This window comes from Myxine glutinosa, chromosome 3 (genome assembly GCF_964187855.1).
Source record: "Myxine glutinosa chromosome 3, kmMyxGlut1.1, whole genome shotgun sequence".
NCBI classification, from domain to species: Eukaryota; Metazoa; Chordata; class Myxini; order Myxiniformes; family Myxinidae; genus Myxine; species Myxine glutinosa.
This window is the reverse complement of record NC_136263.1, coordinates 50495111-50522579: the sequence shown is the minus strand read 5'-3', so window position 1 is coordinate 50522579 and position 27469 is coordinate 50495111. Positions and strand designations below refer to the sequence as shown.

At 47.7% G+C, this 27469-nt stretch overlaps 1 protein-coding gene across 2 annotated transcripts in view; it reads right to left on the bottom strand.

The window, feature by feature from the left end:
- The window catches only part of ARFGEF3 (ARFGEF family member 3), a 167502-nt gene that overhangs the window by 59206 nt on the left and 80827 nt on the right, over positions 1 to 27469 (bottom strand). For both annotated transcript variants that reach the window (XM_078774049.1, XM_078774050.1), the window contains exons 20-22: positions 5281 to 5417; positions 3702 to 3835; positions 52 to 197 (exon numbers count right to left, since the gene is read on the bottom strand). In XM_078774049.1, coding sequence (XP_078630175.1) covers positions 52 to 197; positions 3702 to 3835; positions 5281 to 5417 — 417 coding nt within the window. The remainder of the gene's footprint in view (positions 1 to 51; positions 198 to 3701; positions 3836 to 5280; positions 5418 to 27469) is intronic.

Sequence of the window (27469 nt, the reverse complement as noted above, 5' to 3'; positions counted from 1 at the left end):
AATGCTGGAAACTAGAAACATTCGGACAGCGAGAATATTGTAACTTCAAACCTCAACAAGATGTGGTGCAACGACAGACCAGACACGAAGCAGGTGTAAGAGTGGCCGCCTCGGGTCACGCACTACTTTCAGAGCCACATCACCAAGCCTGAACAGATGTAGGCCAGCTCCACGGCTGGCTGTTGGCCGAAAACGCCCTGCGAACAGAAAGGTATCTTTTCTGGCACCAGTGTTTGGTGTTCCAGTGAACAAGGCATATTGGCCTTTAATTGCTTCTTTTTTTTTTTTTACAGCATTTCCATAATAGGAATGACTTTAATGACAATGAAAATACAATAATCACACCAGGGCTATAGTCAAGTCCTGGCAATATGAACTGAATGAAGCCGAGTGCTAAATACTATGGATAAATGTTCTCGTGTTTCAATCAAAGGCTGCACCTCATCAGGACACCAAAGTAAGAGTACAACGCATTTCACTTGTTACATTACTGTGCCATCTCATTTCTAGTTCTCTTCATCCTCAAGCTGTGCCCTTTAGTTCAAACACTACCCACCACCATCACATAGAATCTACTTTGATCATCAAATAAATAAATAAAATAAAATGATCTTCCTGATGATGTTCTGTCTCAGCTAGCCATGTATGCTGATGACTCCTCACTCTACTACACATCTGCTGATTCGCTCAACGCCATTCGTAATGAGGTTGGAGTTTCACTGGACAATGATCTAGAGAATGTGCTGAAGTGGGGGTAAGACTGGCAAAGAAAACTAAATTGTTGTCCATATCTCGCTCCAGAAACAGGTCGTTCCTTTCTTTGCACATGGGGTCTTCAACCTTAACATAATCATCTGAGTTTCGGAGTCTTCGTCTGGACATCTCCTCTAGCCTCCGATAGGATAAGTACAGTTCTGGTATTGCTAAGAGTGCTACCAAGCAAGTTGGTTGTCTTTATTGAGTGCAGAGGTATTTACCACCTGAGGCTGTTTTGTACCTGTATAAAACCCTCATGGAGTACTGTTGCCACATTTGGGCCAGAGCACCACCTTGCCACTTGTCTTTACTTGATAGGCTCCAGAAACGCATAGTCAACCTGGTTGGTGCGGAGATGGGTTCAACTCTTCAACCCTCTCTCACCATAGGTTAGTTGCAACTCTTGGTTTGTTCGACAGATATTTTCATGGAAAATGTTCTGTTGGTCTTTCTAACTTGGATCCTCCCGTATGAGTTTTTGGACGCAAGACTCGGTTAGCCATCTCTGCTCACCCAGACACTATAGCTGATCCAAAGTGCAGAACGAAAGGCTATGCAGATAGTTTTAACCCTCGTGCTGTCTCACTCTTGTTTTGAATGTTTTCTTGTTATTTTTAAAATTAATTTTTTTTTTTCCTTTGTTTTCCTTTATACTTATCTTCTTCTAACCTTTCCTTAGCCCCTTACATAGAGTGGCTTTATATGCCTTGTTTTGGGCAGTTTCCAATAAAAAAATTTTAAACTTTAATCTACTCTATCAACTATCTTTCCAATTTTCACTATTTCTATCATAATGCTAGGTAATCTTCTCTTACATAAACACAGCTTTGTTTGTTTTCCCCTTCTTTCCTTAAAAGTAAGACACATTGCCCTGAGAACCATTTTTGATTGCTCTAAGCTAAACCTTCTGCATTGCAGCTACATCCAATAATACAACAAGGTGGCCATAACTGAACGCAATACCGTGGCTGCAATGTAAATAGACTTCTATACACCATGAGCAGTACTTTCATCTGTAGTATATACAATTCCCCTCCTGATGGATCCAAAAGTCCATCGTGGCCTAGGTGGCCCTCCACTTTCTGCTTGACACGGCACCGAATGCTTGGCGACAATTACTCCTAAATACTTATTTTGAGTTACACACCACAAATTTGCTTAAGAAAATATCACGTTATAAAAATTACTTTTTCCCTTTCCAAGCTAGCATTGTGGAAAGGCTTTCTCTGATAAACTGACTGTTCTCATGTAAATATATAAGAAAAAAATAAATAAACAAATAAATACTTCATCATCATGGTCATCAAACAAATCTCCTGTGCTCTTCCTGAAGGGGTTCAAACTTGTTTTAACCTTTTCTTTCTTTACCCCTTGCATACTTTTAGATTGTCTTGCTACAAAGTTTAATATTTTTGGCCATATCCTTTTCATATCCTCTCTTGGCTTGTTGAGTTATTGTCGTAAATATCCTCGGTTTACTCCTATACTGATTTTGGACTCTAGTCCCGGTATTTTGTACTTAAGGAATGCCTTCTGCTTACCGTTAACTAGAGAGTTCATAGAACATGATACCCCAGGTAGTGTTCAAATATGTACTTCAATTTTAATAAAATGATGACTTTAAAGATTGTTAAAAGAAAACATGGAAGTTTAGCGCTACTGAAGCATCCTCCATCGTGCAAGATCTTTTCTTAGCCAATCTGAACGTTCGACAATCTACAAGGCCTTCATTCGCAGCTTGATGGAGTACTGCTCTCCCCTTTTGGCTGGTGCCCCTGCCCTCACACCTTTCCCTTCTTGATGCCATGGAAAGCAAGGTCCTCAAAATCATTGGTATTTCCCTTGACGAAGATGAGTGCCTCAGCCTGTTACTTTGGTATCGCAGACAGGTTGGTGTCCCCTCTGTATTCAACCGCCTCCTTTTTGGTCTTGCACCCTCTGCCCTCTCTTGGCTCTATCCCTTCCAGGTTTCTGCAGGAGGCACATGGTCTGCCAGTAACCCTCTTCTTGTTAAGCTCCCAAAATCCAGGCTCACTTGCACTCATTTGTTCCTATATTCTCTCACCTGTGGAACCAACTTCCCTCGTCTCTTCAGTCCTATTCTTCCCTGGAGGGCTTCAAGATAACTGTTCACCACTACCTCAGGTAATCCCCCATCCATACTTATGAACTCTTCTACCCCAAATGACCCTGTTCCAAATCACTCCCTTTTTCCAGGTTATTGTGATCCCCACCTTCTCCCTCACCAATCTTTGTTTGCGAGTTATTTGGTTTGGTCCTTTTCTGTTTCATCCTCACTTTCACCTTCCCTTTATTGCCGTGTTTCATTCAGCTTGTTCACCCCATGTGTCCTTATCCTCCTCCCCTTTATATCGCTCTCACTTCGACTCTGGTGTTGGTGTTTCCCCCTTTACATTTCTTCCTTGGTTTTTCCAGAAAAGAAAGAAAATCTTCCTTGGTTCTGCTCTTTCCCCATTCCTAGACCCAATCTATCCCTGGCAAATTTAAATTCCCAATAATCAACACTCTATCCTTTAGACAGGCCTTTCTGAATTCTTCATGAACACCTCTCTTCTGCTCCTTCCTAATACTAGGAGTCTTATAAATGCATCCTCCAAGTATCTTACTATTCTAATAATCCCGAAACTCTTACAGATTTTAGATTTTAAAACCATAATTGACAATACGGCTGTGCAAAAATTATTTTTGGTGAAGCTTTTGGTTTGATTTCCCAGGGACCAAGGTTCATGTGTTCAAACACCATAGGCGAACAAAAAGGAAATTCGATATCAGACAAAACATACCCTGAGGTCATTCATTCACACAATTAAGCAGCTGTTTTGTACATTGTAACATGTGTTCATGATGTCGCAATGCTCGAAATTAAATAAATGTAATAAATAACAATTGTGATATCAATGCTGTATTCAGGTGTAAAGTATTACCAGGTGAGGTCAGCAGATGCTGAGCCGTATCAGCTGAAGTGTCAAAGAGCTGGGCACGCGATGCTTGCCGCAAGTAATGCAAGAAAGTGAAGAGTGCTGTGAGGTTCAGCTTGTATGCCGCCTGTTCAAAAAACCTGCACATAACACATTACATCACCTTTGTGTTTATAATTCAACCACATCTTACCTGAAATGCCAGGGGGAGTGAGAAGCAGCAGAGGCTGAAAGACTTCTATAATATATCATGCAGAAATTAGGAGTGGGGGAGGAAGGAATCAGGCCCATATCACAAATACTCTATCGACATACAGAATATATACAGTATGATGTTTACATTTGTGGTAAGAGCCCTATCCCTCAGTGTAATGAGTAAAATAGGGTTGTACTTCAGCCTATTACATTAAAAGTCGAATTAATTCTACCACCGTTAATTCACCCCAGATCCACTTTTTTTGAAATACCGACTTCTTTCTTTCCTGGAAGTTCTAGCAGTGTCCATGTGTTTTATACCTCTCCCACCCCAACCCCCCACCCCCCGCCTTCCCATACCTCCCCCCCCAAGCCCTCTCCCTCCCACAGATCTTCCGTTGTCCCTGTTCTCTGCTGTTGTACTTGTGTGCTTCCCTCTCTCTCCCCATCTTGTCTCCCGCTCCCTTTATTGTATGTTTTGTGTGTCCGTTTGTTGTTGTTTTTTGTGATGGATGTCAGCTCTTACACGAGCCTCGAACTTGCACAGGCAGCTCGGACAGCAAAGTCAATGTCCCTTCCAAGGAACAAAGCCAGTCATTCTGGACATAACTTTTCTTAAATACCAATATAAAGTTCTCCTACTTTATGCATGCTATCTAAAGCAATAAACTTGGTCCTCACTTAATGTCGTAGTTGTGTTCTCGAAAAATGCGACTTTAAGCATTAAGCGATTCACATTTAAAAAAAGAAGTAAAATAAGTGTATATTCAAATGAGACAACACTCACCAGTGATAGGTGTGGAGGTTATTTTTAGAGGTGGCGTTGAGTGTAGGGGCGAGTGGTGGAGTTCATGGGACAGCACAAGCGCTCTCAATATCAACCACTCGTTCTCATGAATCAAACCGCTTTTAAACCTCCAATTTAATTTCTAAACTAATTGTTTTTTTTACTTCTGGACTCACCAGTGTCACTTTATAACAATGAGTCCAAAACCCTCAACAAGGGATTTAATCACGCTTCAAACAACATCAAGACGTTAAAAGGATACAAGTTCCATATTGTATCAGCGACATTATTATAAAAACTTTTTCCCGAATCAATGTTAAGTGAGGAATTACTATACTGTAGTTGTAAAAAGTATTTCCTTGTATATCAACCCTCAACTCAGGTAGAAGTTGATGATCTTTAACCTGTCACCTCTCCGTAAACCATGTCTCAAAACTTCAGACAAATTTAAATAAGAGAATCTCATTCAGTTGATATTTCCACCACTCCTGCCCAACACCTTCCCACAAACCCCTTCTGCTCTGCCATTGAAATCTGTTGAGGAAAGTAGAACAAATTAAAGGATATGCGAGCAAGCTCTTTGTGACATGTGGAAACACTGACCTGTCCACAGCAGTTGAGAGGCAACAGATAACATTGCTGGTGTCCATGGGGGTCAGAATGCCTCCTGGTCCACCCAAATCCAAGGCTTCTCGTCTCTTGACCACGCTGTCCCCAATAAGATCTTGTACACTGAGACGCTGCAATTGGGAATTACAATGGATTAAACTACTAACGGCACAATGCTTTGGTTATGTCAGGTTTTTAGAGTGTATTTGCGCACGTGTGAATACATATATATTGTTGCGGATCTCAGCGTCGGCCTTTTCCCCTTACCAAGGGGGGATTAGTCCCCTTGTCTTTTACTAGCCGACAGGACCCGGGACCTATGACATCACTCCTGGACAGCGCGAAGTAGGGTCGGAGGACTACTAATACCTAAGTACTCGCGCCGCCCAGAAACAAGGAAATAAGCCCCGCCCGAATCACGTGTGTTGGTGGAAATGCCGAGCGGTAGCGAACCCGTGACCCGAGCCGTTATCAATGACTAAAACCCGATCCAAGCGGTTCTTCATCGTGCCACGCTTACCCAATGGGGGAAATCACTGAAACGGTCGAATTTGGGAAGAAAGGAATAACACGATTTATTTACACTTTGTACAATAAGAAGAAGAGGAAGAAAACACAGTGCAGCCTTAAGCAGTCTTAACTTATCCCAGGACAAACGGGCCCGTCCACTCTCAGACACACTCACACGGGGTTTGCAGTTGACCAGGTCAGCACGTCCAGGAATGGCGTCCAGGCAGCTCGCTCTCCAGTCCCCAACTCGCACCGTGAAGCAGATGAAACAGACGGCAGGATCTCTCCACGTGTCGTTTTCGCACACGGGATTATTACAGGGCGAACGGTAGGGCTAGCTTTGGCGGTTACACTCGCGGGGCTGCATACGTAATAAACGGACAGTTCAATACGCGCTTCTCAATCAAGGCCTCAAAAGTGTCGTGTGCACGCCGGTCCTCTCAGTGCTGTTCTCACACGAGTGCTCCGGATCAGTTCTCTCATATCAGCCAGTTCGCTCGGTCCTCATACAGTCCCTTTACAAAGCGCAATTCGTTGCAGTCCTCTCAGCACGCCCTTTCCCCACGAGTCCTGTTCAAGGGCTTTGTATGAAGACTTGTATAGCCTTGCCCAGCGAACCCTCTCGAACTTACTCAATGCGCCGTGCCACGCCCTATCAAGCCATGCCCTCTCAGCCCTGGTTGGCTGGGAGCCCTTACCGTCACCGCCTTCTGACGTGCTACTTGTCGCGGCTACACCCCGACCCTCGCGCTCCTCCCTCTTTTCAGGCCTACCTGGTGGTTACCCGACTAGTTTGAGCGAGCAAAGGGCAGCTAATGCTGCTGGCAGCCAAAGCACCACACACGGAGGGATCAGCCAAAATGGGGCGCAGGATCGAGTTTGCCCATTGATGAAAATGAAGGGTGGCCACAAAATGAAAAGGACCTAAGCTCAATTCTTTACACAACGCAGATGCCACTAGGGAAATGGCCTACTCTTACACATACTATGACATAACTAATTCTAATGGGCCTATGTGTTGCTTGTGGACTAACTATGGGGGTCAAACCTTTAACCTTTAATGATGTTATTTGTACAATCTCAAAACCTCAACAATATATATATATACAGGGTGATTGAAAAGTAACTCCCTATTTTAAAATACTTATAATTTATTTCTTAACTATAATTTTTACAAGAAATGGATATAAGAAGAAAGCGTAAAGCATGAAGTTTTATTTAAAATTCGATATGGGCACCAGAATTCGCCACCAGCTTCTCAAGCCGCCCGGGAACCGCGTCAACTGATTTCACCAGGAACTCTTGTGGGATGTAAGACATAACTTCTCGTATTCGCCCTTCAAGTTCTTCCAAAGTCGTTGGTTTGGTACAGTAGACTTGCTGTTTTACCCAACCCCAAAGAAAAAAGTCACATGGTGTTAAGTCAGGGCTCCTGGCTGGCCACTCATACGGACCACGACGAGCCATCCATCTCCCAGGGAAGTGGGCATTCAGCCATTCACGAACAACAATAGCAAAATGTGGAGGAGCGCCATCTTGCATGAAAATCAAATCTTCAACATTCTCCGAAGCACTGATAATTGGCCAGATTTCGTCTTGCAGCATGGTGAGGTACCTTTTGGCATTCATGGTATCGCGAAGAATGAAGGGACCTACAATCCTTTCCGAAGTCAATCCACACCACACCGTTACCTTGGGCCGATATTGCGTTTTTTCAGAAATAACACGAGGATCTTCTCCTGCCCAGTAATAGCAGTTGTGACGGTTCACAAACCCACCGATGTGAAATACCGCTTCATCAGACCAGAGGATATTTTCAGAGATCAGACCAATCTTCATACCAAGCCAGCATCCAAACTTCGTAACGTGCCGCTAGCTGGGCACGCTCCTGCAGGGTAAGAGCCATGTTTGTAGGGCTTCCGAATTTCAAACAAAAAATAATCTGAAAAAAAACCAACACAGATTAAATTCTCATACATTAAGGAACAAACACTAAAAATTTGAGAAAAATACTACAATAAATAAATAATTTCTAAATATTTTAAAATAGGGAGTTACTTTACAAGTTACTTTTCAATCATATATATATATATATATATACTGTATATATATATATATATATATATTGTTGCGGATATGGCATTTGGCCTCAATATCCGCTTGTAAATACTCCCCTATTTCCCCAATACTCCCCAACTATCCCCAATCCCCCATTCCCTAGTCCCATTGCCTGTAAATAACACTCTGTAGAACCGACCTTCCCCTTTTTCCCCCATTAAATGTCGTGCCCAGGTCCACCGCATCTCACGTAGACAACTTTCGGACATCTTGCTAGTTATTCTTAGTCTATGTCAGTTAAGGACTCGTTTCCATTAATTCTGACTCTTCGTTGCACCAGAATGTGATTGTATGGCACCAGTAGTGAGTTTAGGACCTCCCCTTACCTCCTCCCATCTTCCCCATGAAACAACAACAACAACTACAACAACAACAACAACAACAACTACAACAACAACAACAACAACTACAACAACAACAACAACAACTACAACTACAACAACAGAGGAGATTGGGGGCGGCGCGGCGCGGGGAGTGTGCGTCCTCACTCCGGCTCGGTTAGCCGCCATTACCCATGTGCGCCGACGGGGTTACCACGAAGGGGCTGCCTGTCGGCCCCTCGTCAAGGGCGGAGCCGGTAACCCCCGCACCCAATGAGAAGCAACGGGCCGATTCCATCTGGGGCGGAGCTAACGAGCCGAGGGCGTGTCACTCCCCGCCGGATATACGCAGCGACTTACCGGACGTGACGTCAGATGCGCCCCCAGCTTGAAGAAGAGACAAGTCGCGACCTCCGAGTGCTGAGCGACCTCCCGCATCTCTGGACCGGACCGGGTCGATTCTGTCCTTGAGCCAAGAGTGCACCTTGAGCCATCGACTACCCGCTTTCCTTGCCATCAATCCCCGTGTGAGTCAGTTTTGTCCCGTTTATCTGTCGTCTGTCGGGGCTAGATAAGACTGTGTCTAAGTGCCTATCTTCCTATGCTGTCCCTCTTGTCGTTGTAATCTGACCTTCCGCCCTAATATAACCTCCTCCGGAGGTCTTGAGAACTGAACCCTTGGTGTCGTGTCATTTTAATCCAGCCGTTGTGTCTTTTCCATCATTGATTTAGCATAGCGCGACTTAGTCAACGTTCGAGCATAATCGGGTAAACTGTGCAGACGTGGTCATACCAAACCGCTCGGTAAACTAACATCCACAACCGCGTCTGTAACAATTGGTGTCAGGAGTGTCGGATTCGGACCTGGGACTAAATTTATTAGGCCCAAATTTTGGAACACCAATTGTACCACTAGGATAACAATTGGTGTTGGGAGGTAGAATTCGATCCGGAGCGCGTTTCCCGCGCTCGAAATTATAACGACGAAATTCGATTGTGTTTTACCAAATATAAAAACCCGAATTTTGAAAGTCGCGCAATGGCGGATCAAGACAGCTGGGTTCCGGTAGAGGAGAGTGAGGCAGGGTCGGTCCAGGACCAAATTGAGGGACGCGAGGAGAGTGAAGCAGTGAGGGTAGCAGACGCACAAAATAGCGTCGTTGCGCCCGACGTTGCGGGAGCGCAAAATGGCGCCTCGCTGGTCACCGCGCCCGCGACCGTGGCAGCGCCCCTGGTGGATTCGAACCTTTTCCTCCTGCAAATGAGGGCCCTTATGGAACAAATGGGTGAGCAATTGGGAGACCAAATTAGAGGTTTGAAAAGCAGTATGGGACAAATGGGGAACTGGATGGAGGCTCAGAATGAGCGATTGGAGGGCCAAATGGGGGTAATGAGGGACGAAGCGAGGGGTACCGGTGAGGGGTTAGACAATAATTTTAAGGGTTTAGACAAGAAATTTGGGAAGTTAGACGACAAATTTGAGGGGTTAGACAACGGGATAAAAGAGGTGAAAAAGGGGTTAATGGGGGTAGAAAATAGAATGGCTGCCCAGGAGAATCAGATAGAGGGAGTGAAAAATGGGTTAGAGGGGTTAGAAAACACCATGGAAGGCAAATTGAGGGACATGAGGGACCAAGCGGAAAGGGAAGTTAAACAAATGGGGCAGCAGATAGAGGGGGTCAGAATGGGGGTAGAAACTAAACTGGATGCTCACAGGGAGGAAATGGAGCAGATGAGGGTGGCATCTGGGCAGGAGATGCAAGTGATGGGAGAGGAGATCAGAAGAGGTGTGAGTGAGGAGGTCGGAGGAGTGCGCGAGGAGGTGAGGCACTGTAAGGAGCGCATGGAGAAGGAGGTGAGAAAGGGGACTGTAAAATTGCAAAGTGGTATAGAGGAGTTGACGCTGGGAGTAGAACAACTGACAGTGGGACAAAAGGAGTTGGGGGAACAGGTAAAGAAGAACACAGCGGTAATAGAGGGGTTAAAATCGACGCAGAAGGAGATGAAAAAGGACGTAGGGGTAATTAAAAAAGAGTGTCAGACGGTACATGAGGACTTGACGAGAAAAATGAACAAAGTGGTAGAGGTGATGGAGGTTAAAGAGCGGGAGGTGCGGGAGCACATAGAAAAAAATAAAGTGGAGTTAGAGGAAGAACTTAAAGGGGCGCACGAGGAGATGAAGGAGGTGAAGCAGAAATTAGAAGAAGTGGAAGAGGGGGTGAGCGAAATTAAAAAGCGACGGAGAGAGGATAAGAAAGAGATAAAGGAGGAAGTAAAAGAATTGGTCCAAAGTCTGTGTTCGAATCGTGATGATGTGCTCATTAACCGGATGAGGGATTCGCAGGTGATGGAGGAGAAGCGAAAAGAAAGAGGACCCGGTGTAAGTGGTGACCAATATGGTCGTGCGTATGATGCGCCAGGTGATTTAATAAGCTTGGGGGTCGAGATAGACCCGGATGTTCGTGAGAGGCCAAGAGTGAGGTGTATGGCTGGTCCGGAGGGTATGGAACGAGAGGTGCGAGGTGTGGGTGAGCAAGGTTGTGGTGGTATGGAATGGGTAGCGGGTTGCGGAGGTGTGACCCATGCATCGACACCAACAGGGGTAGTTGTTGGAGGGACCGGGGAGGCACGAGAGCCCCTAGGGGGTAATGTACTGTGGGGGCCCGGCCGGTTCGGCCCCGCGCTGACCCCGCAAGGGGCGACGCACGGGGTCCGGCAGGCGGGCAACGACTCGCATACGAGGTGGTCCCACAAGGTCCCACTCGCGCCGTATGACGGCAAGAGTGATCTACGCGCGTACCTGGCGCAGTTCGACTGTGTGTGTAAGGGCAACGGTTGGGGTGAGGACGAAGGTGGAGTACACCTGGTGGCCGCATTGCGCGGCGCGGCGGCGGAGGTGCTGACAGCATTACCAGCGGGTGCTCTCACCCTGCCAGCCCTCCGCGACGCCCTAATTAATCGATTCGGAATAGAACAGCAGAGCGAGCTTGTTAAAGCTCAGCTCGCGCTGCGAAAGCGCAAGCCCCAGGAAGCCATCGGGGAACTTGCCCACGACATTCGCCGCGCAGTGGGGATCGCACATGCTAGCATGGCAGCGGATTCCCGGGAAAGCCTGGCGCTGGACCATTTTATCCAGGCCCTCCCGGACATTGAGCTCCGGCAACAGCTCGCCATGTGGCGCCCGCAGACTCTGAGCCAGGCGGCTGACGTTGCGGCCCTTTGGGAAGCAGCGAGGCCCCTGGCCCGGGGGGGCGAGCGTCTCGCAATGGCGGTCCGCCAGGTGGGACCCCCGATGGAGGGCGGACCCCTTAGGGGGCCCGCCCCCGACGTGGGTCCTGACCTGGCGGGCATGGTCCGGAGGCTGGTGGACCAGCGCCTGGCGGGACCTGGACCATGGCAGGCGGCCCCGGAGGTGGCCCGCGGTGGACCACGAGCGGGTAATCCAATTCGGACCTACAGGGGGGGAAATTTGGAATTCCGGAGGCAAGCACCTTATCAGGTGAGGTGCTATACCTGCAACCGTCTGGGTCACCTGGCGCGGCACTGTCGAGCCACGCGCCGGGATGATCCCCGGCGGTTGAGGTCCTTAACTCCGCCCAGGGGGGAGCGGGTTAGCCGACCCCAGACACCCCCCCGCCAGACCCCGGTACACTAGAAGGCCTTACACCGGCGAGCAGGCGCCCCGTGGATTGCCTCGGCTTTAGATGCTGAGGCGGGACCCAGTACCTCTGAATAAGGGGGGCTTATTAGTGCCAGAGGACTGGGGGATTGAGGAGCGATGGGCCCGGTGGGTAAGGGTGGCATCCTTGCCACCCTTCCCATAATGTGGGGGCAAAGGAGCAATAGCTTATGGGGTGTATGGCAGTGAAAACTAGCCCGGGTGGGTTAGGTTATATTGTAGGGATCTAGCGAAGATGACATTAGGTGACGTTAAGTTTAGTTAGTGACTGATACCTGTAGAGGGGACGCAGGTAGATTAGTATGGATGATAATGACGAGGGAGCGCAATAGTTTAAAGGGACGACTGGGACGCGCAAGTTTCAGAAGGGAGTAGTTAGCTGAGATGATGCCGTGTGTGTGAGGATTGAACAGGTGTGATTGCCCAGGTGTGCAACTGGACAGGTGTGTGGAACAGTGTGTGAGTAATGAGTGTTGTGGATCAGCGCGAATGCGCTTGGGGAGAGAAGGGTGCAGGTGGCACCAGGTGTGAGAGCACAGGTGTGCAAGTACAGGTGTGTGGAGAGAGTTGGAGTAAGTGGTACGGAGTGGTGTGCATGGTGCGAAGGTGTGGATGGGGAAAGAGTGGACCCCTTTCACGAGTACCCGGGGCAGGTAGTGTAAGTGTTAGGTAGAGGGTATAGGTAAATTGTGGTTGGATATTGGCATTTGTGGTGCAGGTGAAAGAATGGTACATGGATGGGTGCATCAGTGTTGTGGAAATGGCTGGGCGTGTAGCCTGTTAGTGTGTGTAGTTGGTTTGGACACTCCACCACTGTGAGGATGTCGGCCAGGTGAGGCCGCAGGTGGGCTCTGGGAGCCGGTAGTTGTGAGTGGGTGCCTGAGGATCCCGGGTGTGGATCGGGCAGCCCAGTGCCAGAGAGGGCACCGAGTGGGGAGAGCGCCAGAGGGCCTTCCCCAGGTAGTTAGGTTAGGGTAAGGAGCAGGTAAGCTCGGAGGCAACTGCAGTGGTGGGGGTGTGCAGGTGGGTAGACCCGCTGGGAGAGGTACACGTCGCGGCCCAGAAATTGTGCGAGGGCACCGGGAGATGAATCGGGGGAGTGAGACCCCAAATTGAAAAGCACCACAGTTTGGCCAATGGGAATTGGTTTTTAGAACCCATAGTGTAAGAGGGCCAATGGTTTGGCCGGAGAAAGACCCCGGGTAGTGTAAAGTTGTTAAAGTCATTTAGGAAATAGTTAGGATTGATGAACCTGTCGCACCATACGCAGCCACTTACCTGTGGTGATGATGATGACTCCACACCTGTGTTTTCTTTGTTTTGGTGCAGGAAATGAGAATTGCTGTTGGATTTGTGAGACGCATCACGACGTGGATGAGACATTGGGGTGATTCCATCTCTCCCTCCCTAGGAGGGACTGATGATGAATTGGTAATGGCAAATTATGATGTTGAGTTGGAGATGGCAAATTTTGATGAAAGTTGAAAATGGCAAATTTGGTTGGTTAGGAGGGAGAGAAGACGAATTTGGTTTGTGGGAGGAACGGGGAAGACAGTAGGGATGTTTGTTGATTTGTAAAGTAGATGTTTATGGGTAGTGTTGTGTTTTGTGGATACAGTAAGGGGTAAGGGAGGGGCCATGTAGGTTACCTGGTGGGGGGGGGGGGGGGCGTACGGTAGGAACGTACCTGTCTCACCTGGTTCCCATGTGCCCCCAGTGTGCATTACCTTGCATTGCGTGCACTTTTGCGCCCTTACCACCTTACTCACTTGTCTGCTTCTTTTGTCTCCCACCTCCGAGGATCTGGCTTTGGGGTAGAGAGAGAGGAGAGAGAGGTGCTGGCTACGCAGTTGTGGGCCTGCACTTTCGCTGCTTGCTGCCTGGATCGATACACCATATGGACCGCAATGTTGGTGGCCACCCACAATGGACCGCAGTTCTTTTGCGGCCAAGCACCACCCGTGGATGGACCTATGGGTCAACGTGGCAGCTATGCCATACAGGTGAACCACTAATAGTTGGCCCCCTGACGGCCACAATAAAGAAATGGACGCGGTTGGCGCCTTTCTTTATTTTTGAAAGCAGTAAGAAGGCCAAGTGCACCACATGAAGGCAAGACCAGCGGCAGACCATCGGCCGGCTGCGACACCACACCGTGATTTATAGACACTTTATTGGTGCACCGGATGGTGCTGACTGTGTGATGGGGTGGTGCTTTTGGTGCTGGGAAGGGGTGCTCTGCACATTATTAAAGGCCGTAAGGCCACAGAGTACTCGTGGGTTGGTGTATCGATGCTGGCATGCGTGCTCTCTCTATGCATAACATCTGCATGTGTTCCTCCAAAAACAGGTCCTGGATCGTAGTGTAAATAGCAGCGTAGTCTTGTAAATAATGCTCCCTACCGGCTGTATGTTTAGTTTGTGAATTCTTTCCGGATTCGGTTATCCTGTGGGCGTGTTTCTGTGAGGAGAAGGGTGCAACGTCGCAGGGGGACATATTTACTCATTTGTGAATATCTGTAAAACTGTCGCACTCAGGGTAGAGTTAATAGTAGAGGGAACTACATCTGAGTGCCACACTAAAATAGGTAAAAATTTATCGGGTCGGGACGCCCCGAGGGTAGAGAAGGGTGCAATGTTGCGGATATGGCATTTGGCCTCAATATCCGCTTGTAAATACTCCCCTATTTCCCCAATACTCCCCAACTATCCCCAATCCCCCATTCCCTAGTCCCATTGCCTGTAAATAACACTCTGTAGAACCGACCTTCCCCTTTTTCCCCCATTAAATGTCGTGCCCAGGTCCACCGCATCTCACGTAGACAACTTTCGGACATCTTGCTAGTTATTCTTAGTCTATGTCAGTTAAGGACTCGTTTCCATTAATTCTGACTCTTCGTTGCACCAGAATGTGATTGTATGGCACCAGTAGTGAGTTTAGGACCTCCCCTTACCTCCTCCCATCTTCCCCATGAAACAACAACAACAACAACAACAACAACAACAACTACTACAACAACAACAACAACTACAACTACAACAACAGAGGAGATTGGGGGCGGCGCGGCGCGGGGAGTGTGCGTCCTCACTCCGGCTCGGTTAGCCGCCATTACCCATGTGCGCCGACGGGGTTACCACGAAGGGGCTGCCTGTCGGCCCCTCGTCAAGGGCGGAGCCGGTAACCCCCGCACCCAATGAGAAGCAACGGGCCGATTCCATCTGGGGCGGAGCTAACGAGCCGAGGGCGTGTCACTCCCCGCCGGATATACGCAGCGACTTACCGGACATGACGTCAGATGCGCCCCCAGCTTGAAGAAGAGACAAGTCGCGACCTCCGAGTGCTGAGCGACCTCCCGCATCTCTGGACCGGACCGGGTCGATTCTGTCCTTGAGCCAAGAGTGCACCTTGAGCCATCGACTACCCGCTTTCCTTGCCATCAATCCCCGTGTGAGTCAGTTTTGTCCCGTTTATCTGTCGTCTGTCGGGGCTAGATAAGACTGTGTCTAAGTGCCTATCTTCCTATGCTGTCCCTCTTGTCGTTGTAATCTGACCTTCCGCCCTAATATAACCTCCTCCGGAGGTCTTGAGAACTGAACCCTTGGTGTCGTGTCATTTTAATCCAGCCGTTGTGTCTTTTCCATCATTGATTTAGCATAGCGCGACTTAGTCAACGTTCGAGCATAATCGGGTAAACTGTGCAGACGCGGTCATACCAAACCGCTCGGTAAACTAACATCCACAACCGCGTCTGTAACAATATATACACAAAGAATTAAGTTAAGCACCCCCCCCGTTTTTTTACAACCTCGCACATTACAAGTTTGTTGTCGTCAAAACAGTGTAATATACCCATGATATTGCTATATTTTCTGGAGAAGTGATATTATGGTCACATAAAAACATAACAATCATGCCGTTTTCAATATTTTATTCTGAATAATTTAAGGTGAAATTTTTTGGGAATTTTAGGCATATTTTCACCTCAATTTAAGTATGGAGCTATAGGTCCATCACGGACAGTGTGGATGACGTTTATGTTTTCTAACGTACAGTCATTGTTCTGAGAAGACCTCTAGCGATCTTTGCGTCAATAACGTGTGTAGGACCCACGTGATCGGATCACTGACTCAACCAATCACTTTTTTTCACTTTGATCACTCAATTTCATCAATGGATAATTGCTAATGTCATACCAATCATTATTTGATCTCACATACCTTAGAATATATGCCAATGTATACATATACACAAAGAATATATATTAGGGGGTGCTTACCTTAATTCGTTGTGTAGGGGTGCTTAACTTAATTCTTTGTGTATATATATATACTGTATATATATATATATATATATATATATATATATATATATATATATATATATATACAGTATATATATATATATATATATATATATATATATATACACACAGACTTGGCATTTAATATGGCATATTTTTTTTTTCTTGACTTGGGTTTACTTTCTTAACTCAGTATATCAATCTGGTGAGTTTCTTTTACGCTTCGGTGATTTCTTTGTTAAAAGAACCATGTCACTGATTGTCTGTCACAGCAAGAAGTCAATAACAGGATTATATCACAGGTGGCGTGACAAAATGTACGGACAGGTACATTTGACGATTGGCTTCACAGTCGGGTATACAAGGGTTGTTGCATTCTGTATTAGTGGAAAACAACTGCTGCACGTCTCCAAAGGTTATTGCCGCTTCCTCTGGAGATGGTCCGTCAACTCGACAATGCTGTTTGTCATGGAGTGGTGGCTTTACGAAATTACGGCATGAAACAGCATGCTATTGCTCGGCATTATGGCATCACTCAAGGTCAGGTGTCAAAGATCCTGAAACGAAATACTCAGAGGGGTGTCCCTACTCCAATACCGAGGCCAGGACTTCCCCGCAGAAGCACAAGGAGGGATGATCGCCAGCTGCACCGGTTAGTCCGCAATGGCCGTATCAAGTCAGCTAATCGGCTTAGGGCTGAGTGGCAGCAACTGACAAATGTGCCTGTATCCAAAAGGCTGGTCAACCAACGACTGGTTCAAGCAGGCTATCGTGCCAGGCGTCCCCTGAGAAAGCCATGCCTGACCAGACAACACCGCCAGCGCCGATTGCAGTGGGCCAGAGAGCACCGTCAATGGCAGCCAGCACACTGGAATCACGTGATATTCAGTGACGAGTATAGAGTTCTGGTCTATCGTCAAGATGGCCGCATCCGAGTGCGCAGACAAGTGCATGAAGCCTACAACAAAGATTGTATAGTGCCAAGAGCCAAAGCTGGAGGTGGTGGGGTGACCGTTTGGGCTGCTTATCATGCAGGGGGCAAAGCTGACCTGGTTGTTCTGAATGGAAACCTGAACCAGTTCAAGTACAGGGCCATTCTGGAAGAAACATTGCTTCCATTTACTCGTGCAGCCTTTCGAGGAAACTTTGTCTTCCAAGATGACAATGCACGGCCTCATCGTGCTCGCATGATCCAACACTTTCTTGCTGACCGTGGTGTAGAGCATATGGAGTGGCCTGCCATGTCCCCGGATATGAATCCGATAGAGAACTTGTGGGCAGAATTAACGCGTCAAATCGACCACTTGGACCAGCAGCCGGCCTCTGTGCGTGAATTGCAGCAGGCTATTGTCACTGCATGGCAAGCGATTCCTGTCCAAACCTTGGCAAATCTCATGAACAGCATGCCTCAACGTACGTGCTCTCCTGAATGCTCATGGGGGTTACACGAAGTACTGAAGTGTAATTTTACTGTCCGTAATCCCAGTCGTAATTTAACTTTTGTTTTTGTTAAAAAATTCTTTTGGCTAATTTGCAAAATAAAGAGATACTTCTGGAAAACGTACAGAAGTTTAACACAGTACTGCCTGTGAATTGAGTTCGATATCAGTTTACATCACTTTCAAGGATCAATTTATTTGTTTCGAAATGTCAAATGTGGTTTTTGTTTCTTTTAAAGGTCATATTAACAAAATCTAGAATAATTTCAACATTATTCCAATGAACTTTTGGTTCTAAGACATCTTGAAAAGTAAGTTCACCCCCACAAAAAAAATATTCCATATTAAATGCCAAGTCTGTGTATATATATATATATATATATATATATATATATGTATTGTTATGGATATGAGAATTGTGTTTAATTGTAAAATATCACCCTCCTTCCTCCATTTGTTGTGTATAAAGGTCAAAGGTCGTTCCCGTAGTTATTCCATATACCACACGTAGCCAATCATAGATTTCCTCCTTGTTCAATAGTTATCTCCTTATTATGTGTATTAGATTAAGGCTTTGTCTTCCATTAATTAACACTCCATTGCACCGAATTCAAACAAGGTAGATTCCCTTCACAATCCCCTTTTGTCATGCCAACTGCATTGGGCGGTTTTCTGCATTCCGCTGCTGCCTTGGGGTTGTGGTTTTTCGCTGCAAGACTCCATTACGCACGAGGTCATCTCGGAGCAGAAGGTGGGAGGAGTCAGCCCAGCACCAGGAACAAGGCGTGGCCTTGCAAACGCCTCCTCTAGGGGCAGGATCGGTGAGCCCTCGCGACCAATCAAGGCCGAGGCGAGCTCACCGATGGGCGTGTCGTGGAGGCCGGCGGCTTGATCGCCCCAGGGGCAATAAAAGTGCGCGCGGAAGCCGTTTGAGAGAGAGAGAACCCGTCACGCAACGCCCCCACGTCAGATGCGGCCCACCACAGCAGCTTGAACCAAAGGAGCTTTGAAACCACTGCAGTTTTTGACCACGGCAGCTTTGAGCGGTGACGGCAGTTGCAGCCTCGAAGCAACGTCGCCGTACGAGAGACTGTTGAGGAGAGCCGGCGGCTGCCCAACTCGAGCCGCGATCATCCCAACCACCCGGATCCTTCCCGCCATTCGTTCCTGCCATCATCCCCCGTGTAAGTCTGATTGTTCGTCCGTCTTCTGTGTTGTCCTGGGGTTTAAGTAAGACTGTTAATAGGTAAGCTAGCGTTGCACTGTGTCCTTCTGGTCCGTCCCTCTTTCTGTCTTTATTTTCTTATTCTTCCTTCTCCCTTGGTTTCTTTAATTGTGTACATAATAGTTACAAATAAATCATATTCGTATTTCCTACCTTTTGCCTTCTTCTTCTTCACATCCGTTCATCTTTGAGGTTTCCACATTGAATACCTGTGGCACGATTTGGCCAACGTTCAGGAATCGGGTCTAGCAATTGTTAATAGTTCGTGCCGCGGTTGCTAAAAACCGCTCGGCAATTAACATCTGTCCGCGGTACGAACGGGGCTGTGCACCTGCCTTTCCGGGGGTAGCTGGGCAGTGTCAGGGACCACGTCGGTCAGTTATAGAAGAGGGGTTTAATCCCCCCTCTAAGGGGAACAAAGGCCGACGTTGGGTTCTGTAACATTTGGTGTCAGGAGTGGGATTCGGACCTGAAGCGCTTCGCGCGCTCAAATTACGAGTGGCCCGAAATTTTGTTTTATAAGATCCTAAATTTAAAAATCGTGCCATGGATGGTCAAGGCGACAGGATGCCGGTGGGGGAATTCGAAGAGGGGTTAGGGGTAACCCAGGACCAGAGGGAAGAAATGGAGGAGGAGAGCAATGGTACCGTGGTTGTGGGGGGATGAGGCGCACAAGATGGCGCCCTCGCGCACGATGTTGCAGCGGCACCAAATGTCGCCGCGCCCGTGACCGTAGCAGCGCCGCCAATGGACTGGGGCCTATTCATGCAGCAAATAAAGGCCTTTATGGTTAAGTCGGGTGAAGAAATGGAAAGCAGAATGATTGGAGCAGTGAGGGACAAAGCGCGGGGTACCAGTGAGCAATGAAGAGACGGGTTAAACAATAAATTGGAGGGTTTAGACAATAAATTGGAGGGGTTAGACAATAATTTTAAGGGGTTGGACAATAAATTTTAGGAGTTAGACAACGGGATAAAAGGGGTGAAGAATGGGTTAACGGGGTTAGAAAACACAATGGAAAGCAAATTGAGGGAAATAAGGGAGCAATCCGCCCGGGAAATTAAACAAATGGGGAACCAGATAGAGGAGGTGAAAATTGGGTTGGAAGGTAAAATGGATGCTCAGAGGGATGAATTGGAACAGATGAGGGCGGCATCTACTAAAGAAATGGAGGAGATGGGGGAGGAGAGGAGATGGGGGAGGAGATAAGACGAGGTGTGGGCGAGGATGTCTCGGGGGTACGCGAGGAGGTAAAGCGAGGTGAGAAGCGTATGGAGAAAGAGGTGAGAAGTAGTACGGCTAGGTTACAGGGGGGCATAGCAGATCTAACAAGGGGAGTAGAACAGCTGACGGTGGGACAAAAGGAACTAGTGGATCAGGTGGAAAAGAACACTGCAATAATCGGGGGGTTAAAGGCGGCGCAGAAAGACATCAAGAAGGAACTTATAGCGACAAAGAGGGAATGTCAGATGGTACATGAGGGATTGACAAAGGGGTTGGACGAGGTGACGGAGGCAATGGAGACGAAAGACCGGGAGGTGAGGACGCACATAGAAACGGTCAAGGTGGCCTTAGAGAAAGAGATCGAGGGGGCGCACCGAGAAATGAAGGAGGTAAGGGAGAAATTAGAGGAAGTGGAAGAGGGGGTGAGTGAAATTAAGAAGAGACGGAGGGAAACTAAAAAGGAGATAAAGGAGGAAGTGATGGAATATGTGCAAGGTCTGTGCTCAAATCATGATGATGTTCTTGCTAACCAAATAAAGAGTTTGCAGGTGGCGAAGGAGGTGCGGAGACGAGGTGCCAAGGTGAGTGGCGATATACTCGGAAATGTATATGGTGTGAGGGGAGATTCAGTCGGCTTGGGGGTTGGTTTGGACCCGGGTGTTCGTGAGAGGCCACTGGCGAAGTGTACGACAGGCACAGAGTGTGAGGGAGGAGGTGTGCGAGGATGTCCAACGATGGGGTGTGTGAGGAAAAAGTGCGCGCCGAGGAGTGAGTGTGTTGTCGAGAGTGAGTTGGTCGTAGCGTGTGTGCGGGGGGGGGGGGGGGGGGCACATGGAAGCGCGTAGTGGGGAGTGTTACAGGGGATGTAACGGAAGAATGCACACCTGTGGTGAGTGTTACGGAGGATGTAACGGGAGAGTGTGTGCAAGAGGATGCGCGAGAAAGGTGTGTAACAGAGGAGTGCATGATAACAGAGTGCGCTGTCAAGAGTAAGGGTGAATGCGCGACCGAGTGTGGTGGTGAAAGTAGTGAGAGTGACACGGAGAGTGAGTTGGTTGTGGCAGGTGAGAGAGAAAGCACACCTGGAATGGTCGAGCGCGTGTGGGAAAGCACACTCGAGGTAGTAGTAAGGCACGTGATTGGGTGTGCAAGTGAGTGCACACCCGTGGTTGTCACAGAGGATGTGACCGAGGAGGGGGCGCGAAGAGGTGTGTTGGTGAGGTGTGCGAACGACGAGTGTGTGCTAAGGTGTGTGGTGGTCAGAGGAGTGACGAAGTCTATGAGTGAACCTGGAAGGTGTGTCAGAGAAGGTGCAATGACAAAGAGCATGGAGACAGCTGGATGTGTGAGCAAGGAACGGGCTGCGGGGTGTAAGCATGCAAGTGGAGCATCGACGCTAACCGGGTTAGCGGTGAGATCGACTTATAGCCGAAGCGAGCCCTCGGTGCGTGCCGGCCTTCGGGTGCAGCGGGAACCAGCGGGGATCGTAACCGCGGCGGTTTCAAAGGAACCGCCGTACGCGATCCACGCCGGGCCGCGCTCTGAACGGTCGCGTCCGTGCTCCGCTCAGCGGAGCGGGCGGCCCGGTAGGAAGGGTCGGCACGGCGACCCCTTTCGGTTGCGGCGTTCCGGCAGGGCGAGATTGAGTCATCAGGCGGGAGACCGAAAGGCTCCGCGCCGAAGTGGACCTTGGGATCTTGGCCTGCGCGAGCCCCCTTCCCTGCACCGAATGCCGGACGGATCCAACCGCCGGCAACGAACCACCCGCATTCATTGATCGACTTGGCGAAGCCAAGTTCTGAGCATGTAAAGACGCACCGAGGCTCCAGTCAAAGGACATTTGGTAGGGATAGGGAATTTGTAATTGGAAATTTTTGATTGGTTGCAATTGGATGAGCCAAATTGGTAGTGAGAGATGCCCGATGTGGTGGGATGGCAACTCTGCCATCCCTCACAGCGGGGGCAAAGGAGCAATAGCTATGGGGTTTGGCAGTGAAAACTAGCCCGGGAGGGTTAGGATAAAATGATAGGGATCTAGAGAAGATGACCATAGGTAACGGTAAGGTTAGGTAGCGACATTGGACAGGTAGTGGGGACTTAGAGAGGGTAGTTGGATAATAATGACGAAGGAGCGCAATAATATAAGGGGTGACGGGGAAGCGCGAGAGTTAGCAGGAAACCAGGTAGATCAGATGATGCCGTGTGGTTGTTTGAGAATTGAAAGAGTATTCAGAAGTGAATGGTGAAAAGTGTATGAGTGAGTAATGGGGATTGTGTGTTGTGTTGACCAGATGGTCCAGGGAGGAAGGAGGGTGCAGGAAGCACCAGTAGGAGTGATTGCACAGGTGTGCAACTACAGGTGTATGGAGAATGGTTGTGTGGAATACATGGAGTATGGAATATATGGAGTATGGAATGGATGGTCGTGGAGTGAGTAAGGTGGAAACTGTGGAGTGGAGTGGGTGGTGCGAAGGTGTGAATGGGGGAAAAGTGGACCCCTATCACGAATACCCGGGGAGGGTAGTGTAAGTGTTAGGTAGCGGGTGCAGGTAAATTGTGGTTGGATATTGGCATCTGTGGTGCGTGGTGGAAGAATGGTGTTTGGATGGGTGCATTAGTGACGTGGAAATGGCTGGGCGTGTGGCCTGTTAGTGTGTGTAGTTGAATGGGCACTCCACCACTGTGAGGATGTCGGCCAGGTGAGGCCGCAGGTGGGCTCTGGGAGCCGTTAGAGTTGTGGATGGGGCCCGAGGATCCGGAGGACGGACCCGGGTAGCCCAGTGCCAGAGGGCACCGAGTGGGGAGAGCGCCAGAGGGCCTTCCCCAATTAGATAGGCGAGGGTGAGGAGCAGGTAAGCTCGGAGGCAACTACAGTGGTGGAGGTGTGCAGGTGGGTAGACCTGCTGGGAGAGCCACACGACCCAGTCCTGAAATTGTGCAAGGGCACAGGGAGTTGAATCGGGGGAGTGAGACCCCAAATTGATGAAGCACGACAGTTTGGTCAATGGGAATTTGGTTCTTAAAACCGCATAGAGTAAGATTGCCAATGGTTTGGCAGGGAAAGACCCCGGGTAGTGTAAAGTGTGTTAATGTCATTTAGAAGATAGTTAGGATTGAAATCTCCTCGCACCATCCGCATCCACTCACCTGAGATGACGTAACTCCACACCATGCCATGTTTTTGTTATTTTTTGTGCAAATGGTTGAAATGTGAGACGCATCATGACGTGGGTGTGACATTGTGCTTTGTTGTTCCATCTCTCCCTCCTTATGAGGATTGATGATGAATTGGGTGATGGCAAATTTTGGTTAGAGGGATTGTGGGGACGAATTTGGTATAGGGAAAATATGGGGAAGACGTGACGGTAGCGACGAATTTGTAACTGTGTAGATTTTTGTACATATGGGGTAAGGGCAAGGGTAGAGTAGGTAACAGGGGGGGGGGGGGTGACGTACGGTAGGGACGAGCTTTCTCACTTCGCTCTCCGTACGCACCTCGTCTTGCATTGCCTTGTTTGATGTGTACCCTTGTGACCTACCCCTCGCTCACCTGTCTTCTCCCCGCCCCCCCCCATTGTCTCCCACCCGAGGACTGTGCACCACTGGGCGCCGAGGGGAGCATGCGGGAGTCCGCCATTGTGTGCCCGAAACTCCCGCAACCAGCTGTCTGCATCGATGCATCACTTATGGACCACATGTCTGTGGCTGAGCACAACTCATGGACCCTGCAGGTTGGGGCATGGCCCCTCTGCTGGAACCGGCCATGATGGCCCGAGATCTTGCTTGCGGACCTCGGTCACGTGGCACCTATGCCCCACAGGTGAACCACCCATCGTCGGCCCCCTGTGGGCCATAAATAAATAAAAAATGGACACGTTTTGTGCTTTTTATTATGTCTAAATAGGCCGCCAGCAAGAAGACTAAGTTGACAACATCTGGAAGAACGACAATAGCCAGCAGAGGGAGCCGAAGAGCAAGACACCACCAGGGGTTTGTTGGTTTATTTTTATTATGAACTGTGGTGACTGTGCACCGATTGGTGCTTGATGGTGTTTTGGTGCGTTTTGGTGCTTTCTGGTGCGTCGATGCAGCACAGGCTGTCTTCCCCCCCAAAAGAACAATCACAAGTCCTGGGTTGCGTTTTGTAAATACAAGCAGCGTCACTGTAAATAATGCTCCCCCATCGTTCTTGTTGTAGTTTGAAGACAATTCCGCAATTCGGTTAGCTGTGGGCGTGAGTCTGTTAGGCAGGGTGCAATGGAGCAGCGGGACATATTTATTTATGTTTTAAAACTGTCACACTCAGGGTCAGGTTAAATGTGGAGGGAACTACACCTACATGCCACACTAAAGGTAAAAGTAATAGGCCTGGGACGTGCCTAAGAGGAGGAGGGTGCAGTGTTATGGATATGAGAATCGTGCTTAATTGTAAAATATCACCCTCCTTCCTCCATTTGTTGTGTATAAAGGTCAAAGGTCGTTCCCGTAGTTATTCCATATACCACACGTAGCCAATCATAGATTTCCTCCTTGTTCAGTAGTTATCTCCTTTTTATGTGTATTAGATTAAGGCTTTGTCTTCCATTAATTAACACTCCATTGCACCGAATTCAAACAAGGTAGATTCCCTTCACAATCCCCTTTTGTCATGCCAACTGCATTGGGCGGTTTTCTGCATTCCGCTGCTGCCTTGGGGTTGTGGTTTTTCGCTGCAAGACTCCATTACGCACGAGGTCATCTCGGAGCAGAAGGTGGGAGGAGTCAGCCCAGCGCCAGGAACAAGGCGTGGCCTTGCAAACGCCTCCTCTAGGGGCGGGATCGGTGAGCCCTCGCGACCAATCAAGGCCGAGGCGAGCTCAACGATGGGCGTGTCATGGAGGCCGGCGGCTTGATCGCCCCAGGGGCAATAAAAGCGCACGCGGAAGCCCTTTGAGAGAGAGAGAACCCATCACGCAACGCCCCCACGTCAGATGCGCCCCACCACAGCAGCTTGAACCAAAGGAGCTTTGAAACCACCGCAGTTTTTGACCACGGCAGCTTTGAGCGGTGACGGCAGTTGCAGCCTCGAAGCAACGTCGCCGTACGAGAGACAGTTGAGGAGAGCCGGCGGCTGCCCAACTCGAGCCGCGATCATCCCAACCACCCGGATCCTTCCCGCCATTCGTTCCTGCCATCATCCCCCGTGTAAGTCTGATTGTTCGTCCGTCTTCTGTGTTGTCCTGGGGTTTAAGTAAGACTGTTAATAGGTAAGCTAGCGTTGCACTGTGTCCTTCTGGTCCGTCCCTCTTTCTGTCTTTATTTTCTTATTCTTCCTTCTCCCTTGGTTTCTTTAATTGTGTACATAATAGATACAAATAAATCATATTCGTATTTCCTACCTTTTGCCTTCTTCTTCTTCACATCCGTTCGTCTTTGAGGTTTCCACATTGAATACCTGTGGCACGATTTGGCCAACGTTCAGGAATCGGGTCTAGTCATTGTTAATAGTTCGTGCCGTGGATGCTAAAAACCGCTCGGCAATTAACATCTGTCCGCGGTACGAACGGGGCTGTGCACCTGCCTTTCCGGGGGTAGCTAGGCAGTGTCAGGGACCATGTCGGTCAGTTATAGAAGAGGGGATTAATCCCCCCTCTAAGGGGAACAGAGGCCGACGTTGGGTTCCGTAACAATATATATATATATATATATATATATACAGTGAACCCTCGTTTATCGCGGGGGTTACGTTCCAGAACCCCCCGCGATAAACGAAAATCCGCGAAGTAGCGACCATTTTTTAAATATATATTTTAAAGCATTATGAACTCCCCACACTCTTATTAACCTTTTCCATACTCTTATAAACACTTCCTATACTCTTAAACACTTTTTACACTCTTAAACATACGTAATTTTAACAACATATAAAATTCTAATGGGTACTCACCATTGAAGATACTGTAGCTACCTATGGGTTCCCCAAGCAAGACCAGCATCAGAATCTCCTTGCTCCAGCCGGTGACGTCACCGGCGGGGATTCCCGGCGCGAGAGTGGCTGGTCACGTGACCGCTAAAGCGTGCCGCGCTTTGCGGGTATAATCAGCTACACCTGTTGATCACGTGACCACCGATTCACCGAAGCACGCCACGCTTGAGAGGCTTGGCTTTCGGTTTCTGGTTGTGCTTTATAATGCAGCCCGATAAATGGGCTTTTCAGTGTTCCCGAGTTGGTTTTGAGAATAAATATCTTCTCGGACGAGTTTGTGTCTTGCCCGTCATTTCGTCCGTATCAAGCAAGAGCCCCGGCTCTTCAATACTACAACTTGCGTGATGAAGATGATGATGAATTAGCTGTGCAGTACTGATGACTATGAAGGTGATGACGATGATGAATGTACTGGCGTTTTCCATACGCACGACTCTTTGTCTACCCTTCTACTGTACACTATGTACAGTATTTTATTTCTTGTAATATGTTTTAAATACTGTATTTTTCTTATTTCTTTACGTTTTTTAATTTTTTAGGCTAGAAAATGCTTATTTTACCACAAAAATATTTAAAATAATAGTATATAAAAATACATTTATACTGCAAAATCCCACGATATAGCGAAAAATCAGCGATATAATTTTACATATACTAGCGAGAAAAAACCGCGATGTACCGAATCCGCGAAAAGTGAACCGCGATATAGCGAGGGATGACTGTACATATATATATATATATATTATATATATATATTATATATATATATACATATATATTATATATATATATATACATATATATATATATATATTATATATATATATTATATATATATATACCCCACGTCAGATGTGTATATATATATATATATATATATATATATATATATATATATATATATATACATATATATATATATATATATATATATATATATATATATATATATATATATATATATATATACATACAGTACATACACTGGTAAACAGTCGTCGCCAAAAATATTGGCACCCTTGGCACCCTTGCACTTTTTTCAAATAACTCACAATTTCACAAATAACTTTCACTCACAATTCTAAAGATAAGTTGAAATTGACAAAAGTATTTGGTCTCCACAGTTATTTATTTCACTGTTAATATTGCAGAACCTTTGTTTTTGATTCAGAACTTAATATGCCCTTTTAAACCAGAAAATAAAAAGAAATGGCATTGACAAAATTATTGACACCCTAGACTTCATATTTGGTAGCACGGCCTTTGGACAAAATAACTGCAGTCAAATGCTTCCATTCGCCGTGAATGAGCTTCCTACACCTCTCTACTGGCAGTTTGGCCCACTGTTCTTATGCAAACTGCTCCAGTTCTCTCAGATTTGAAGGGTGCCTTCTCCCAACTG